The sequence below is a fragment of the Euprymna scolopes genome, chromosome 25 (genome assembly GCF_053919585.1).
Source record: "Euprymna scolopes isolate OS-2025 chromosome 25, ASM5391958v1, whole genome shotgun sequence".
In the NCBI taxonomy this organism is placed as follows: Eukaryota; Metazoa; Mollusca; class Cephalopoda; order Sepiida; family Sepiolidae; genus Euprymna; species Euprymna scolopes.
The window spans coordinates 87,311,161-87,327,071 of record NC_136506.1 but is presented as its reverse complement, the minus strand read 5'-3'; the positions used below and the strand labels follow the sequence as shown (position 1 = coordinate 87,327,071).

Sequence of the window (15,911 nt, the reverse complement as noted above, 5' to 3'; positions counted from 1 at the left end):
GGATCCTCTGCGTGTGGTTCGGACCGGGTCTCCAGCTTGACAAAAATTGGTTGGAGGTACGGTCAAAGGTGGAGGCTACAGTCAATTCGTGGCTTCCTAGGAAACTTTCCTTAAAGGGTAGAGCTGAGGCATGCGCCACTTATGTCTTTCCTCTCATCCTTTACCGACTGACCATATTTCCCCTGCCTGCACAACACCTAACAGCTCTCATCAAACTCTTGTCCTCACTTCTTTGGGACAGAGGAAGACACTAGGTGAGCAGACAGATCTGTATTCAACATCCGTGTGAGGGAAACTTGGAAATGCCGGACTTGAAGTGTCATTGCGAACCTGAGAGGCTGGCCTTCCTGAGCCACTATATGCAAGATGACCAACTGTGGCACCCCTTGGTTACTGCCACCTTCCCCGACCTCATTCTCGACCCTTCTATCGAGAGCCATCGCAGGCCGCGGGGAGAATCTGCCTACATGAGAGAGTGCCGAGCCGCGCTAAAACGACTATCAAGTTCCAGCGACCTTGTGACTGCTACCCGTAGGGAACTCCACAGGGATATAGTGAAGGGGGCCGACGACGACCCGCTATGCGCGCGTTTGGAGTGGCAACAGAGTGAGATCCGCTCCGCAGGGAGCTGGGCGCCAAGTTCGAGTCATCTAAATAATTTGGAGTTCTCTCTGACCTGGCGATTAGTCCGAAATGCATTTCCACTCAACAACATACAATGCAGTTCCGGGTTTTTGGAGTCGCCTGATTGTCCCCGTTGTGGGACAACGGCCGTAAAAACAACTGATCGCGCTTTCTTCGATTGCCGCGAACTCTGCCAGTACTGGTCGTATGTTAGCAAAGTGACAGGTCGCATCGATCCTGAGCATCTTCGCCCAATTACCGTATCCAATGTCGTGGACATGAGGCCGCCATTGGACCGGGGAAGACAAATGGTCTATGTTACGATCCTGGTCGTGGCGAGAATGGTGATTTGGACGTCGCGTTTGCAAGGCTGCCAGGGGGGGGGTGTTGTCTTTTTCTGATCAGGATCTGATTGCTTTCTTTAAACACCAACTACGGGTAAAGAGCAGATGTGATAGAAGAAGGCTGCGTCAGGCGGCATTTGGCAGAAGATGGATGCATGTAGCAAGTCTGTGTGCACAAAGAGGAGCCAAATTTTAATAATTGTTCCCCGCCTAGGTGTGGAACGCGCAGTTCCGTAAAGTAAAATTAAACAAGAAGCCTCTCAGCTAGCTGAGTGTGTGTTCCATCCCTCCCCGATTAGGAAGCCTCCACATATAAGACCTTGGTCAATGTAGGGGCAACCCTTCATATCAATTGTCACTATCCATCTCCCCTACTCCCCGAGGAGTTTGTCCTCATTTCCCCTTCACTCCTAACATTAAAAATCGGCCTTGTGCCTAATTTGCTCAGTGGGGAAGCAAATAAATACCAAGTGTAGTATATGTTCTTAACAGATGCTGCACTTACATTTGTAACTTTTCCTTAGCAATGGAAGGGGAAACCCTTCCATGCTTAGGCATTTTTAGTCGCATGCAAGTCACTCCATCAGTCGGTCTGTAACACATTTACATTTTTTTTTTTTTAAGCAAGGGGTATTGAGTAACATTTTTGTCCTCCGATTTATCAGAGAGGGACCTATGTTTTCAATGGGTCCGTCTGTCCGTTAGTCCGGATGATTGACGGATGACTGTCCATTAGTTTTTCCTGAAATTTTGTCACAAATTATATTTTAATATATAAATGTGCATCGTAAAAATTTTTTTTTTTTTGCGAAAAATCCTGTTTTGCCCGCAGGGGCTCAAAAGGGGTAAAAAATGGCCAAAAATGACACTTTTTGTTCCGTAACATTTGATCCATCCATTAGATTTTTCTGAAACTTGCCCAAAATGTGGAGGGCATTGTTCTTAATATAAATTCAGTATGGGTGACCCTGGCAAAAGTCTGATTTGCATCCCTCAGGGACTTTTAGTGCTGAAAACGCCCTTTCTTCTGGCGCATTTTTCATATTTCTCAACAAAAACTTGATATGTCCATATAGTGGTTTCCCATGTTGCTGAATGTAAATATACATGTGTTTAGGTGTGAAACTGCACTGTTTGTCCATTGTCACTGGTATTCGGCATTCAAAGTGGCTCATCAGGGGTCAAAAATGTACCAAAATAGAAAAAAATGACTTTTTGCCCCATAAATTTTTACCTATCAATTACATTTTTCTGAAACTTGTCCAAAATGCGCAGACCATTGTTCTTAATATAAATTCGGTATGGGTGACCCTAGCAAAATTCTGCTTTGCGTCCCCCAGGGACTTTTAGTGCTAAAAATGCCTTTTTTTCATATTTTTCAATAAAAAACTTGATATGTATATAGTGCTCTCCTATGGTGCTGAATTCAAATATACATGTGTCACGGTGTAAAACTGCATAGTTTGTCCATTGTCACTGATATTCAGCATTCCAAGGGGCTCATAAGGGGTTAAAAATGTACCAAAATTGCAAACTTGTTCAAAATGTAACTTTTCCTTGGCCACATGGCTAAGATAAAAGTGTAGTATCTGTTCTTAACCGATGCTGCACTTCAAGTCATTCTTTAGGTCATTCAATTCATCCTTAAGTTCATTAAAGTCATTCTAAGTCATTTACTTTTTATTTATTTAAGTCATTTCAGCCCATTTTTCGATCATTATAGTTTATCTTTAAGAATTTCATGTCAATCATACATTAACGCATTCATTCATTACACGAGAGCACGCGACTAATGGCTTGTTTTTTCTTGCAAGTATCAACTCGTTTCTGCTTTCTTACCAATAAATATTTTTAGTGTATCATCAAAAATTGCTAAATAAAACATTAACTATCCAAAGTAAATTCTTCAAAATGTTTTTTTTTTCAGAAACTTTCAAAGAATTGGTTTGAAAATAAACCTTGATCCAAGGACAAAAGGTAATTGATAAAAAAGAAAGAACAGTTATCAAATTCTAAAACAGAATATAATTAAACGCCACTTTTTTTAAGATTAAATAAAAAACAAAGATAATTTTGTCCACTGGGAAGTAGATTTATTATCTTTAAAATATAATTCTGAAGACTTGCCAAAATTAAGAGATATCATAAAATACTTGTTTTTATTAATCAGTCATGTCCATAGGTTTCACACTGAGGCTGTTTCATCAGATGACTAACATGTTTTAGGTTATCATACTTACCCTAAAACGTGTTAATCTGATGAATTGAGTTAAGCATGAAACCTATGAAAGTCATGACTGATTAAAAACCACACTTTATTCAATTATTATAACGTTCTTTCACAGATGTCAAATCCCATATATAAATGTACATCTAAATTTCAGGCAGCTTTTAAAGCCAATACTCATTCGCTATCAGTGTATTAAAAGCCAATACTCATTCGCTATCAGTATATTAAAAGCCAAGAAAAACAAACTTTCCAAAATCAGAACAGAAACGAATCAAAGCAGATGTCCTATAGCACAGACGCTTATCAATAACAAAAACATTTGACTGGATTGATTGACGCCAATATCACTTAATTGGCAATACTCTGCAACTGCAGTTAAATGTTACAGCTAACTACATTTAATCAGTTATTGATATGACATCCACGGCTAGACTTTCACTGTATCACAGCTCTTCAATATGGCTAGACAAACCAATATTTCAAGATTGTGAACCGACTGTTTTGTTAACTATCAGATTTTCTTATTATGCTCTGTTAACCTTGAAATATTAAGATTTAATTTTTTTTTCAAGTTTTGTAACGTATTTTAAAAAAATCTACATGAACATTAAAAAAAAAATCGATAAAATACAATTTACAAATTTAAATTTTGTAGATAAAAGTTTTAGTCACAATGTAATTGCATTAAAAAATGATATATATATATATATATATATATATATATATATATATATATATATATATATATATATATATATATATATATATATATATATATATATATATATATATATATATATATATATATATATATATATATATATATATATATATATATATATATATATATATATATATATATATATATATATATATATATATATATATATATAAAATCCTGATCGAAAGATAAAAATCTGAATTCAAAAACCAAAGTTTAGTTTTTGTAGATTTGACCATAAAATTATTCAGACATAATTAACCTTCAAGAGATTTAAGAATAGATGGGTCAGACGACTATAAATAAGCTACATCAACCCCAAATCTTATAAAATAAAACATATCTTCTGCATTGATGGGGGGGGGGGGAGAGAAAGGAACGTTTTTACCAGCTGTAGCACACATCCGACGTTGCCCGGGAGTCATTTACTTTTAGCCTAGTTTCACATTTTTTTTTTTTTTTACCATACCGTTTTATTTATTTATTTATTTAAAAATAACATTTTAACAGTTAAATTATTATGATATCATTTAGTTATTAAATTATTAATCTATAAAACTATGGCTATTTTTTTTATTTTATTTTGTTAAGGTAATGTTTTAATCTCTAAAATTATTAGATATAAAATTGTGTCAAAAACATCCAACCTTTTAATACATGAGGATTTGCTTCGAATTTTAAGACTAGTTGAAATGACTTTTCATTCCACAGTTCAAATGCTCCTAAATTCCATTTAAATTTCAAAGATTCGAAAAATAATTCATTTTTTTATTAACTAGTAAGAGATTAAAATGTTTGACTTATCTGCGAAGAAACGGAAATGCATTCTGGTGGATTTAATTTTGTAAATAATTTTTAAGTAGTGTTTTTACGAGTTTGTGATTTTACTACGCGATTACATTTTTTGGGGGGGATTTCAACAAATAATCGATTAACAGTAAATAAAAATAATGTGCAAGTTGCGTAGAGGCGAGAAAAGCAGCCACACAATTTAGAAATCACAATTATAAAACAATTTTACTTAAATGAAATACATGAAATCCTTTATAAGTGGTGATTCCTATGTAAAAAAAACAAACAAACAAACAAACAAAAACACCTGAGAGTATCCTGTACCTCTAATCAATCCCACTTTATCAACTAAGCTCCAGCCCCTGTCCCATCACCACAATGTTGCATCACTGTGCCTGTTTTACAAATATTTTAATGGAATGTGTTCTGATGAACTCGTTTCACTTGTACCTCCTTGACGAACATACCCCGACAAACCCGCTTAGAAATAGAATTTCATTCCTTCACTGTTGATGTCCCTAAATGCCAGAAAGCTTTCTATTCTAATTGTTTCTTCCCTTGAACAGCTAGACTTTGGAATTGCCTTCCTGCTGCCTGCTCCCTGACTGTATTGATATGCAGAAGTTTAAATATAACATAAACAAATATCTCGTTAATCTTTCCTGGACATGGCCCCAAATAGTATCCCCCTCCGTCCAAGTGGTGATATGCTTTGTAAGAGGTGAACATGAGTAAAAAAAAATAAATAAATAAAAATAATAAAAATAATAATAATAACAGACCACACCAAAGAAAGTACTCTTTTTCAGGGATTCTATTTTCCCTCGTCATGTAAACTTACTTTATCTGGCCCTGTCGGTGGGTGCAGACGGTAAAAGTCCCTCAATGGGGGGTTCTGGATATGACCTTAAACTATATCCAGTGGTGAGGCCCCAGCTTGTGGGCTTTGGGGAGTGTGGAGCCACCCTTTAATTACCATTGCTCCCAGGTCCACTCTGACCCAGAGTGGTAGTACCTGTTAGGGTACCAACTATGGGTTAAATAGAAACCGACGTGAAAACAACAAATATATTCTATTAAAAAAAATTTTCTTCAAAATCTTTGGATTCGGCATTAAATAACCCGAAAAGGGTTGATATGCCGTAGAACAAAAACAACCAACCAACTTACTTTATCTGGACAAACCATGCAGTCTTTCGCACTTTCTGAAGATTTGGAATATCTTTTTCCAGCCTGAAAATTGAATAAGAAATCAAATTTAAATGTAAATCACAGCGATAATTGAGGACATGCGTTGCATGGAAAGAAATAATATAAGGAAAGGACACAATGTGTGTGTAATGTGAGTCTTTACCGCAGGCTTAGATCTGATGACCTCAGAGGAAGATTAAATCTGGACAGTATAGGAAGATGTGTGCAAAATAGGAAACTCTGATGGTATGGCCACTTTGAAAGAATGGATGAAAGTTCTTGAGTTAGTACATGTAAAACAGTTGAGGTACCAGATTTAGTTCACAGGAGAAGGCCAAGAAAAAAAGTGGTCAGGATGGACCATGAGAGAAAGAGGGATAAATAAAGACCTGTGCAGAGATAGGTTAGTTTGGAAGTCAATTTCTTAAAACAGTCCAACGCAAGCCAGCATGTAAAACTGATGTTAAGCCAAAGATGATGACAATGATGACGACGTCGGCGGCGGCACTTTCTTGTTTTGTTTTTCTTAAAAACAATATTTTAAATTGCCGTATGATGCAAACATATCATAAAAGATAGACAATGGCAGTGTAGACTTCTGGAGTGACTGGCCCTAATTCAGTTGCATTCGTTTGGATGATAGATGGGATTGCATCTTGTTTTTTCTAATCTATATAAATATAACAGTAGATGTATGTTAATGTTTGTGTGTGTGTGTGTGAATATTTAACCAATAAACTCATTAACTACTGATCAAATAAAACTGAAATCAGCAGGAAATAGTGACCATACACCAAGGATGGTTTATATTGAGTAAAATCTTTGTTTGGATGGATGAATAATGCGTACAGAAATATATTGGCAAGTTGAAATGCAAAATGTTCATTTCTATTACTTTTGCACATGTGCAAATTCATTCATAGCTTGAAAGTGGTTTAATTTTAAATCTTTCTTATCTACCTGTCTGTCGATAACTCAAACTGTAGGGAATGCAGCTGAAGGGCTAAATGTTTTGGTTTCGATTCTAGCTGATGGCATCGAAGTCATTTTTTTTTTTTTCAATCTTTTGAAATGAGTATTGTATATGAGGTACAATATAATATTCAATAGAGAATTGGCTCTGTAATAATAAATACGAAATCTGCATGAATTAAAGTATTTAATCATATTTTACGATCGGGCAAGGTCAGGCGCACCTTACTAGTTTAGGAATAAATAAAATTAAAAAAAAATCTTTTTTAATGTTCTAGTTGTTCCTGTTCCATCATTTGGGTAGATAATAAATAGATATCTAGATACTTATATAGGTAGGCATAAACTTCTTCTTCTTCTTCTTCTTCTTCTTCTTCTTCTTCTTCTTCTCTCTCTCTCTCTCTCATTCTCTCTCTCATTCTCTCTCTATCTATCTCTATCTTTCTCTCTTTCTTGCTTGATTAACCAAGTGACTCATTGTGTATATATGGTCAACCCTAAAGATTATCCAAATTTAGAGTTGTACAACCTGAATAAAATTGGAGATTACATTTACATTTGCCTTCCATAAAAAATTTTTCATATACTGATGACTCATATTTACCGAGGCCAAAAGCCACTCAAGTATTAGATGATGTAATGAATGTGAGCACATCCGAGTTCTTTCTCCTTACAAGAGTATGATTGGCTGGTTAAGTCATAAATACCAACTGGTAGAGTCACCTAGGGACAGACGTTGAAAAGTATGTAAGCCTCATGCTAAGAATATTATATAGTTGTGGAGCACGAGAAATTATCTGCTATTTATCTGTCCGTCTATCTATATATCTATGTGTATCTATCTCGATCTAGCTGTTTATCTGTCTTGGTCTACCTATCTATCTAACTGGCGAGGTGAACAGGAGACGAGATGTGAAGCTATGTTTTGATAAAAGTTGTCAGAACATGCTGAAGTGTAAAATGGACAAGTTGCCCCGGAAGCTCTAAAAATAGCTGACTGGAAGGACGTGTTTGTTGTCACGTGTTCGCATTGGCTGGACATAGTCAAGTTGGAATTTGGACGTTGAGAAGAGCGGGTAGGTTAACGGGTATCTCCCCTCCTTTGGGAGGGAGCTGACTTGTCTCAAAAATGGAGACTAGAATTAACCACTCAAGCAAAGATATACACTTCCTATTCTTTTGCGATCGACGCCTGGGAAGTAATAAAAAAAAAAAACTATATAAAACCAACCATCGTCTTGGAAGGTATTCATCCACAGGTTCCAGCTTCCATCCAAGAACAGATGAATTCCAGGTGGACCAAAAGACCAACAACGCAGTTGAAATGTATATGTTCATGCTGTGCCTCACACACACACACACACACACACACACACACACACACACACACACACACACACACACACACACACACACACAACACACTTAGACGATCACGAAACGTAAATAGACTGCAACACGATACCTTAGTATTCAGATAGTGAAGAAGCCACCAACAGGCATTTAATAAAATGACACACAGTCACACATTTATATGAACACCACCCCACAATGTAACAGGAACACCAGCTTCAACTACAAACACTCATTCAGCAGGGCAACCCACTAGATTATTACTCGAAACAAAATCCGTTCAGCTACTTCAACGATATATATATCCCTTTCGTGGAACATATCATTAGGGAATAATAAGATTGTCTGTTTGATAGAGTGTATCCGGAAACAGAGTTAATACTTTAAAAAGACAAAATCTAGAGCTGCTTCTTCAAAAATCCTGCAGCCAGTGTGTAGGTTGACTAGTATATATATTAGCTAGTATATGTTAACAATTCTACAAAAAGTGCTGTAAACGAGAGGCAAAAAGATAACCCTGACAGAAAGTTGATGATAAGAAGTTGACGTGACGTCATATATTCAAAGGTGATGGAACTTACATAGATAGGCAAAACTTTTAACTAGTCTCTTTCCATTCCTCTCTCTTTCTCCCTCTCTCTCTCTCTCTCTCTCTCTCTTTCTTTATCTATTCATCTATCTATCTCGATTAGCCAAGTGACTCACTGCGTATATATGGCCAACCCTGTTTACATAAGGCTAGGATACACAACCAGTAACACTGATTAGTCACCATCTTAGAAATATAATCCATACATCAATATATTTTAATTTCTCAAAGACATTTCATCAGTATATTTCATAACATGAAGTCGATAAATAGTGACAGGATAATAATCTTGTCATCAACTGTCCTTCATCAATACAGAAACCGTGACGATGATCTCCAAATGTTTCTATGCTTTCCAAATCTGAGATTGAATTTCCCGGGGTTTGAGTCAACTGACTAAAGAATATCCAAGTTTGGGATTGTGAAACCTGAATAAGATTGGAGATTACATTTACATTTTTGGGGCTGCCCAGGTAATTTTTGATAGGTCAAAGTTTCCATTATTTAGGGATGCTGCTTTGATTCTCCTATTTTTTATTTTTTATTTTATTTTCTGTAAAAATTTGTTGATATCCATGACAAATAGCACCCTACCTGAGAATTCTACCTTCAAACATCTCGGCTTAACATTTGCGGGCAATATGAACTGGAACAAATACATAGAGAATATTGCGAAGACTGCTGCAAAGAAGGTGGGTTCCCTCTATCAAGCTAGAAACTACTCACGCCTGAGAGTATTCTGTACCTTTACAAGGCCAATTCGCCCATGCATGGAGTATTGTGGCCACATCTGGGCTTGTGCATCTACCACTAGTCTCTCACTCTTACATAGAGTCCAAAAAAGAGTTGTCAATCTAATCGGTCCCACTTTATCAACTAAGCTCCAGCCCCTGTCTCATCGCCACAATGTTGCATCACTGTGCCTGCTTTACAAATATTTTAATGGAATGTGTTCTGATGAACTCATTTCACTTGTACCCCCTCAACGTACATATCCTCGACAAACCTGTTTAGCAATAAGATCTTACCCCTTCACTGTTGTTGTCCCTAAATGCCAGAAAGCTTTCTATTCTAATAGTTTCTTCCCTCGAACAGCTAGACTTTGGAATTCCCTTCCTGCTGCCTGCTTCCCTGGCTGTACTGATATGCAGAAGTTTAAATGTAACATGAACAAATATCTTGTTAATCTTTCCTGGACATGGCCCCAAATAGTATCCCCTTACGTCCAAGTGGCGATATGCTTTGTAAGGGGTGAACATGAGTAAAAGAAAGAAAAAAAGCAACTCAAGTATAAAAGTTAATGAGATTGTCAGTTCAATGCTATGTAGAGGGAGTCATAATCACGTTGACACACGGGTTCAAAGTTAAGCATCATTGAGATTAGTCAGTACTAAAATGGGTGACCATTTGGGAATACCAGGTGCTGTATGTACTATCCACTTGTCTCATCATTATTTCCAGTCATTTTGGACTTCTCCTCGTCATTGGAATCAAGCAATGCCAACTCAGGAAAGAAGTGGTTTGGATTGTGCAACCCTTGCTTCATAATTCAGCACGTGTCAGCCAGCATCGCTCCAAGTGTAAAATGCCTCATTTTACAAAAATGTAAATTTCTGAATTAAATGCTTGGAATGTAGCTTTTTTACCATAACCTTTTAGGTTGTAGTATTGGTAACCTAAAATTTGGTAAATTGGATTACTTAAAAGGATGCTTCATCAAGAACTTGTTCACGTTGGACTTGAAGACGACCATATTGTAGTAAGTTGGAAAGCATAAAAACGGAACAGAGTTTCACAGGTATGCAGTTCTAAGAAAGAAGCTTTGTTCATGGAATCTACGTTTAGATTTAGACACAGATAAAGAGTGGACGAAATTATTGATAGTGGTTTCAGCTAGATAAGCATTTTTCGTGAAAGTCAGGACATGAGGGACCATAGATTGGAGCTCAGACGAGCACTTGCCATGAAAATAATGACAAAGCAGAGACAGGCTCGCAACGTCTCTCCTGTGGGAAAGAGGTTGCAGTGAAGAGAAAAGAGCATTCATCACTAGACTACGAAATCTGTTTTGAACTTTGTAAAGGCCGGATAAGCTACTTCTAGCAGCTCCTGCCCAGAAACAAGAGATGAAAAGATATCAGGGGTTTCAACCCTGACAGGAAGTTGATTATAAGGGGTAGATGTGACGTCATATATTCAAAGGTGATGGAACTTACATAGATAGGAAAAACTTTCAACTAGTCTCTCTCCATTCCTCTTTCTCTCCTCTCCCTTCCTTTATCTATATATCTATCTCTCAATTATAGAACGCACCTCTGTGCACTTGCAAAAGACATGGACTTAGCTGTACACGGGTATGCGGACCATGCCAAGAAGGACCTTGTGACAATATGAGTGAGAAAGCAGTATCTGATGATGAAAATAGCGACTTTTGAACTGACACAGTTATTCAGTGATGAGATATGTCTTAAACTGCACTGTGTGTATTTTATAATCTCTAGAAAGGTACATGTATGTCATGATGTCATTGATGACATCATGACTTCGCCTGTCCATTACCGCGTTTAAATATATGGTTAAGTGGCAGTTTTAGTCATTTAGAACAGCCTTAAAGCTTCACCGCTCACTCATTTTTCGACCAAATTTCAAACAATTATAACAGTTTATAGATCACCTTCTCAGCTATATTGTGAAAAAAAAATTCAATTTTTGTTCAGTAAAACAAAAGTTATGATGAATTTACTAGTGTTCAAAATCATAAAAAAAAACGTAAGGTGAGCGACGTTTTTTATGACTGGTTTCCATAGCAACCATGTCACTTCAGTGACTACTGTTGCTACCGCTCTCGCGAAAAGAGAAGTAACAAGTGAAACAGAGAGAATAAAAGCATGAAAGGGAGATAATTGGGGTGATTTTATTGAAAGCAGACGAGTGCCGTACATTGTTATTGCATATGTGTATGTTATGTTTATGGGGGAAAAAAAAAATATAAGACTGAAATTAAACAAAGAACAAGTGAATTTACTGGAAGCCTGGAAAAATCATGGATTACAATAGAAAAATGTGAGCATGAAAAGTAATATGGTTAAGCTTTAACATGAAAAAGTAAAGGACTACTTGTTAAAACTGGAAAAGAAAAGGACAAGATATTCTAGTAAAATATAATAAATTTATAACTTAAAATATTGCAGCATTAAAAATTTTTTTTTATTCAATTTATAATGTTATATAATCAATTCTTAATGCTGCAATATTTTAAGTTATAAATTTATTATATTTTTTACTAGAATATCTTGCCCTTTTCTTTTCCAGTTTTAACAACTAGTCCTTTACTTTTCCATGTTTAAGCTTAACCATATTACTTTTCATGCTCTCAGTTTTCTATTGAAATAAAACTTTGGATAAGAATTGTTATATCAAAATATATAGTATAAAAAATGCAAACTCTTCTGTAAGCAACAACTACATCTTTGAAATATGGAAATATTGGTTATTTCTAGTGTGATGGTTGTCATCATTTTATGACGTCATAGTTAGGACCTTTGTGGTGATCAGATTTTGGTAAACTTGTAGTATGTTGTTCCCCACATATAATACTAATAAAAAAAATCATAGAACGCTTTCTTGGAATTTGTTCAGGGTCAAGTTGCATTTTGACTGGACTAATAGCCAAAAGGCCAGGAAAGAAAATGTCATTGCTGCGTAAGTTTGTCATAGAATGGTCAGCTCTTTTTGGAAGCGTTAATAAATATGAAGGAAACGTTCCAATTTTCTCAGCGAACAATAGCTCCAACCTTCACAATTAAAACACGTGACTCATTATTCTCAAAAACTATGTCATGTGGCCGCTCTCATTTGCGGAAAAAATGAAACGCATCTATTTACCGGATGAAAACAAAACCGTTTCCTTAAATGGTTCTTTGGGTATTTTTCTTTTATAATAGCCAACAAAACAAACAAACAAAAAAAGGGAATGATAATAAAATAATGAATATACAACAAATAAATGTAACCAAAGGCAAGCTAAGTTACTCTTCTACCTACCACAATAATGTTTTTTGTTTTAACTTATTTTAAAGCGTTCATTTACTTTGAAACAAAAGTACTGTCAAGAGTCAGAACGAAAAAATAGCGGATTCTTTATAGACATTTGGACCCCCGATAATCGCTCAGAAATCAAAAATTAAACAAAGTACCGATAGAAACCATCCAATAAATGTTACCAATCATGCAAAAATGTAATGTTCTACCAGCAATTTGATTGATTTTCGATTTTCGAGCGATTTAGTCCAAACGGATATAATAAAACCGCCATTTTTTTTGTTCATTCTAACTCAATAGACTTGACAAAACTTTGCTTTCAAAATAAATAAACGCTTTAAAATAAGTTAAAAAGCAAAAAAAAAAAAAAGAAAAAAGAAAAAAAAGAAACTTATCCAGATAGGTAAGAGAATAACTTATCTTGCCTTTAGTAATATTTATTTGTTTTATATTTATTTTGTTTTTCACTCCTTTTTTTTTTTTTTGTTTTGCTGGATATGCTTTTACATAACAGGGGCGCATGCAAAAATGACTTTCTTTAATACTTGACTTTAAACATGCATTCAAGTTGGGCATTATTTGTTAGTCTACAGTTTAAAATCTTCTGAATTATTTTTTAACACGAGAGTATCACGATATGAAATACATATCAACCATTTCTTTTTTCTATTTTTTTAAATTTATTATTAACTAGCGGGAATGGTGTCCTGGAGTTAGCAGGGAAAATTGAAGAAAGCAAAACTCCAAGCCATCTGAAGAAAATTGATCAGAAAGAACCAAAACTTATTTTTCACTCAAATTGCTGAGTCATTAACCAGGATATAAAAAATATTTCTAAAAGATTATTTGAAGAGGGGGGAGAGTGATACTCTTTGATTTGTTTGATTGGCCATGGCGCATGCGCGTGCGTGTGTGTGTGTGTGTATGTGTGTGTGTGTGCGTTTCATTTTACTTCAGTCAAAGTTTTCAGAAATCAAGGGGTTCTTCCTGAGGTTAACACTTGATCGCTATACGTGATCCATAGATATTCGAATATTCCATTAAAGCTCTCCTTTACATCTCAAACACTGAATTAAAAAAGAAGTTGGGAACATAATTTTTCCTCTTTTCAATTAACCATTTAAGTATGTTATAGTATATCTTTCTTGTGATCTCTTAATCTTTTTTTTTTTTTTTTTTTTTCACGGTGGACACCACTTATCAAGGCCCGGAAGCCATTCAGGGATAAGGGTTATTGCGTGTACAGTACATTAGTGTGGAGATTTAATGAAGTGTCTACTTAAGGGGGCGGTGTTCATCAGGAATTTGTTTACGTTGGACTTGAAGACATCCAGGTTGTAGTCAGGTGGAAAGCAGGCAGACGGAACAGAGTTCCACAGGCGTGCAGTTCTAAGAAAGAAGCTTCATGGAATCTACGTTTTGATTTAGGCACAGATAAAGAGTAGGGAAAATTTTTGACAGTGGATTCAGCTAGACAGGTGTTTTTCGTAAAAGATTGGCAAGGGGGGGACCAGAGATTGGAGTTCAGATGAGCACCTGCCATGGAAATAACGATAAAACAAAGATAGGCTTGCAACGTCTCTTTTGTGGGAGAGAGGTTGCAGGGAAGATAAAAGGGCATCCACCACTAAGCCACGAAGTCTATTTTGTACTCTGTCAAGGCAGGATAGGCTGTTTTTAGCAGCTCCTGCCCAGATATGGCAGCAGTATTCCATCCTTGGACATACTTGACTTTTATATACATAGAGAATTGCATCAATAGTGAGATATCTTCTGGAGCAGTAGAAGGATCCCACCATCTTTCCAGCGACCTTGGCAACAGACTTGATATACGTGTTCCATTTCAGATCAGGAGTAAAGGTCAAGCCCAGAAGCTTGTCAAAACATGGGGCTTCTCCTAGACGAGAGCCATCCATTTCAATTGATGCCAGATGGGGATCAGAGCGTTGATGATGTAAAGATAGGAGCTTGGATTTAGATGAACGTCTTCCTCCACTCAACCATGCGCTCGAGATCAGAGGAGAGAGAATCAGAGAGAACTTTGTTATTTACAGCCTTTGATGTGTTGCCGTAGATGGTCGTGTCATCAGCACAGATGTCAACGAATGATTTAAGCATGTGTTTAGGGAGATCATTGATGTAGATCAGGAAGAGAGTTGGGCCCAGGATGGACCCTTGAGGGACTCCAGCATTAATACAGCAGGCCTCTGATTTTTGTCCATCAACCACTACTTATGAGCCTATCAGAGAGAAATGATTTAATGATTAAGAAAACATTTCCAGTTATACCGTAGCTGGAAATCTTGTGAAGTAGGCCCTTATTGGTCTGTACTGAGAGGGAGATGATTATCACCTGAATTCTTAAATACAGGGCATACTGATGAGGTTTTCCAGGGAGTTGGAAAGCATTTCTCCTTAAGGTAACGCTTAAACAGTTTCGTAAGTATGGGAGCAAGTTCTGGTTGAAGCTTTTTTAACACTATAATTGGGATGCCGTCAGGGCCAGTTGCTTTACTGGAATTAAGGTTCTTGATTAGCTTGGCGACCTCATGCACAGATATTTGTATGTTACTTAGCGTGTTCTGTGTTATAAGAGGAAATACGGGGAGTTGATGGTCATTGTCGCATAGGGTAGAATTAGCTGCAAAGTTCTTGGCAAATAGTTTGGCCTTGTCTGATGCTGACGAGATGACCTCTGGTCCATTGATAATGGTTGGGATAGAACGCACACTTCTGTTCAGGATCCTATTTGTTAAAACTGGTGGGAACCAAGCCGCTGATCAGCTACTTTGGATTTAACGGACTGGGCATATAGCTCTCTTGCATTTTTTATTACTCTTTTACAGTGGTTGCTGGATCTTACTGGATTTCAGGACAAGAATTCATATATTCTGGTAGAGTATCCAGTGTTGTGCTATTAGTTGAGGTAACCTCACTTGGAGAAGTTGCGCCATTCCTCATAAAAGCCATACAGGGGAGATATTATTTGGGCCACGGATACTATGTGATTTTGAATATTTAGTCAAGGTTTACTTGTAGGGAAAAGCATTCTCA

General features: G+C 36.5%; 1 protein-coding gene and 1 long non-coding RNA gene across 2 annotated transcripts in view; both read right to left on the bottom strand.

Annotated features, from left to right (window-relative positions):
• The window catches only part of LOC145247491 (uncharacterized), a 534,006-nt gene that overhangs the window by 277,794 nt on the left and 240,301 nt on the right, over positions 1–15,911 (bottom strand). The window lies entirely within an intron of this gene.
• The window catches only part of LOC145247485 (EF-hand domain-containing family member B-like), a 185,265-nt gene that overhangs the window by 142,021 nt on the left and 27,333 nt on the right, over positions 1–15,911 (bottom strand). The window contains exon 2 of the mRNA XM_080109294.1: positions 5,882–5,944. Coding sequence (XP_079965420.1) covers positions 5,882–5,944 — 63 coding nt within the window. The remainder of the gene's footprint in view (positions 1–5,881; positions 5,945–15,911) is intronic.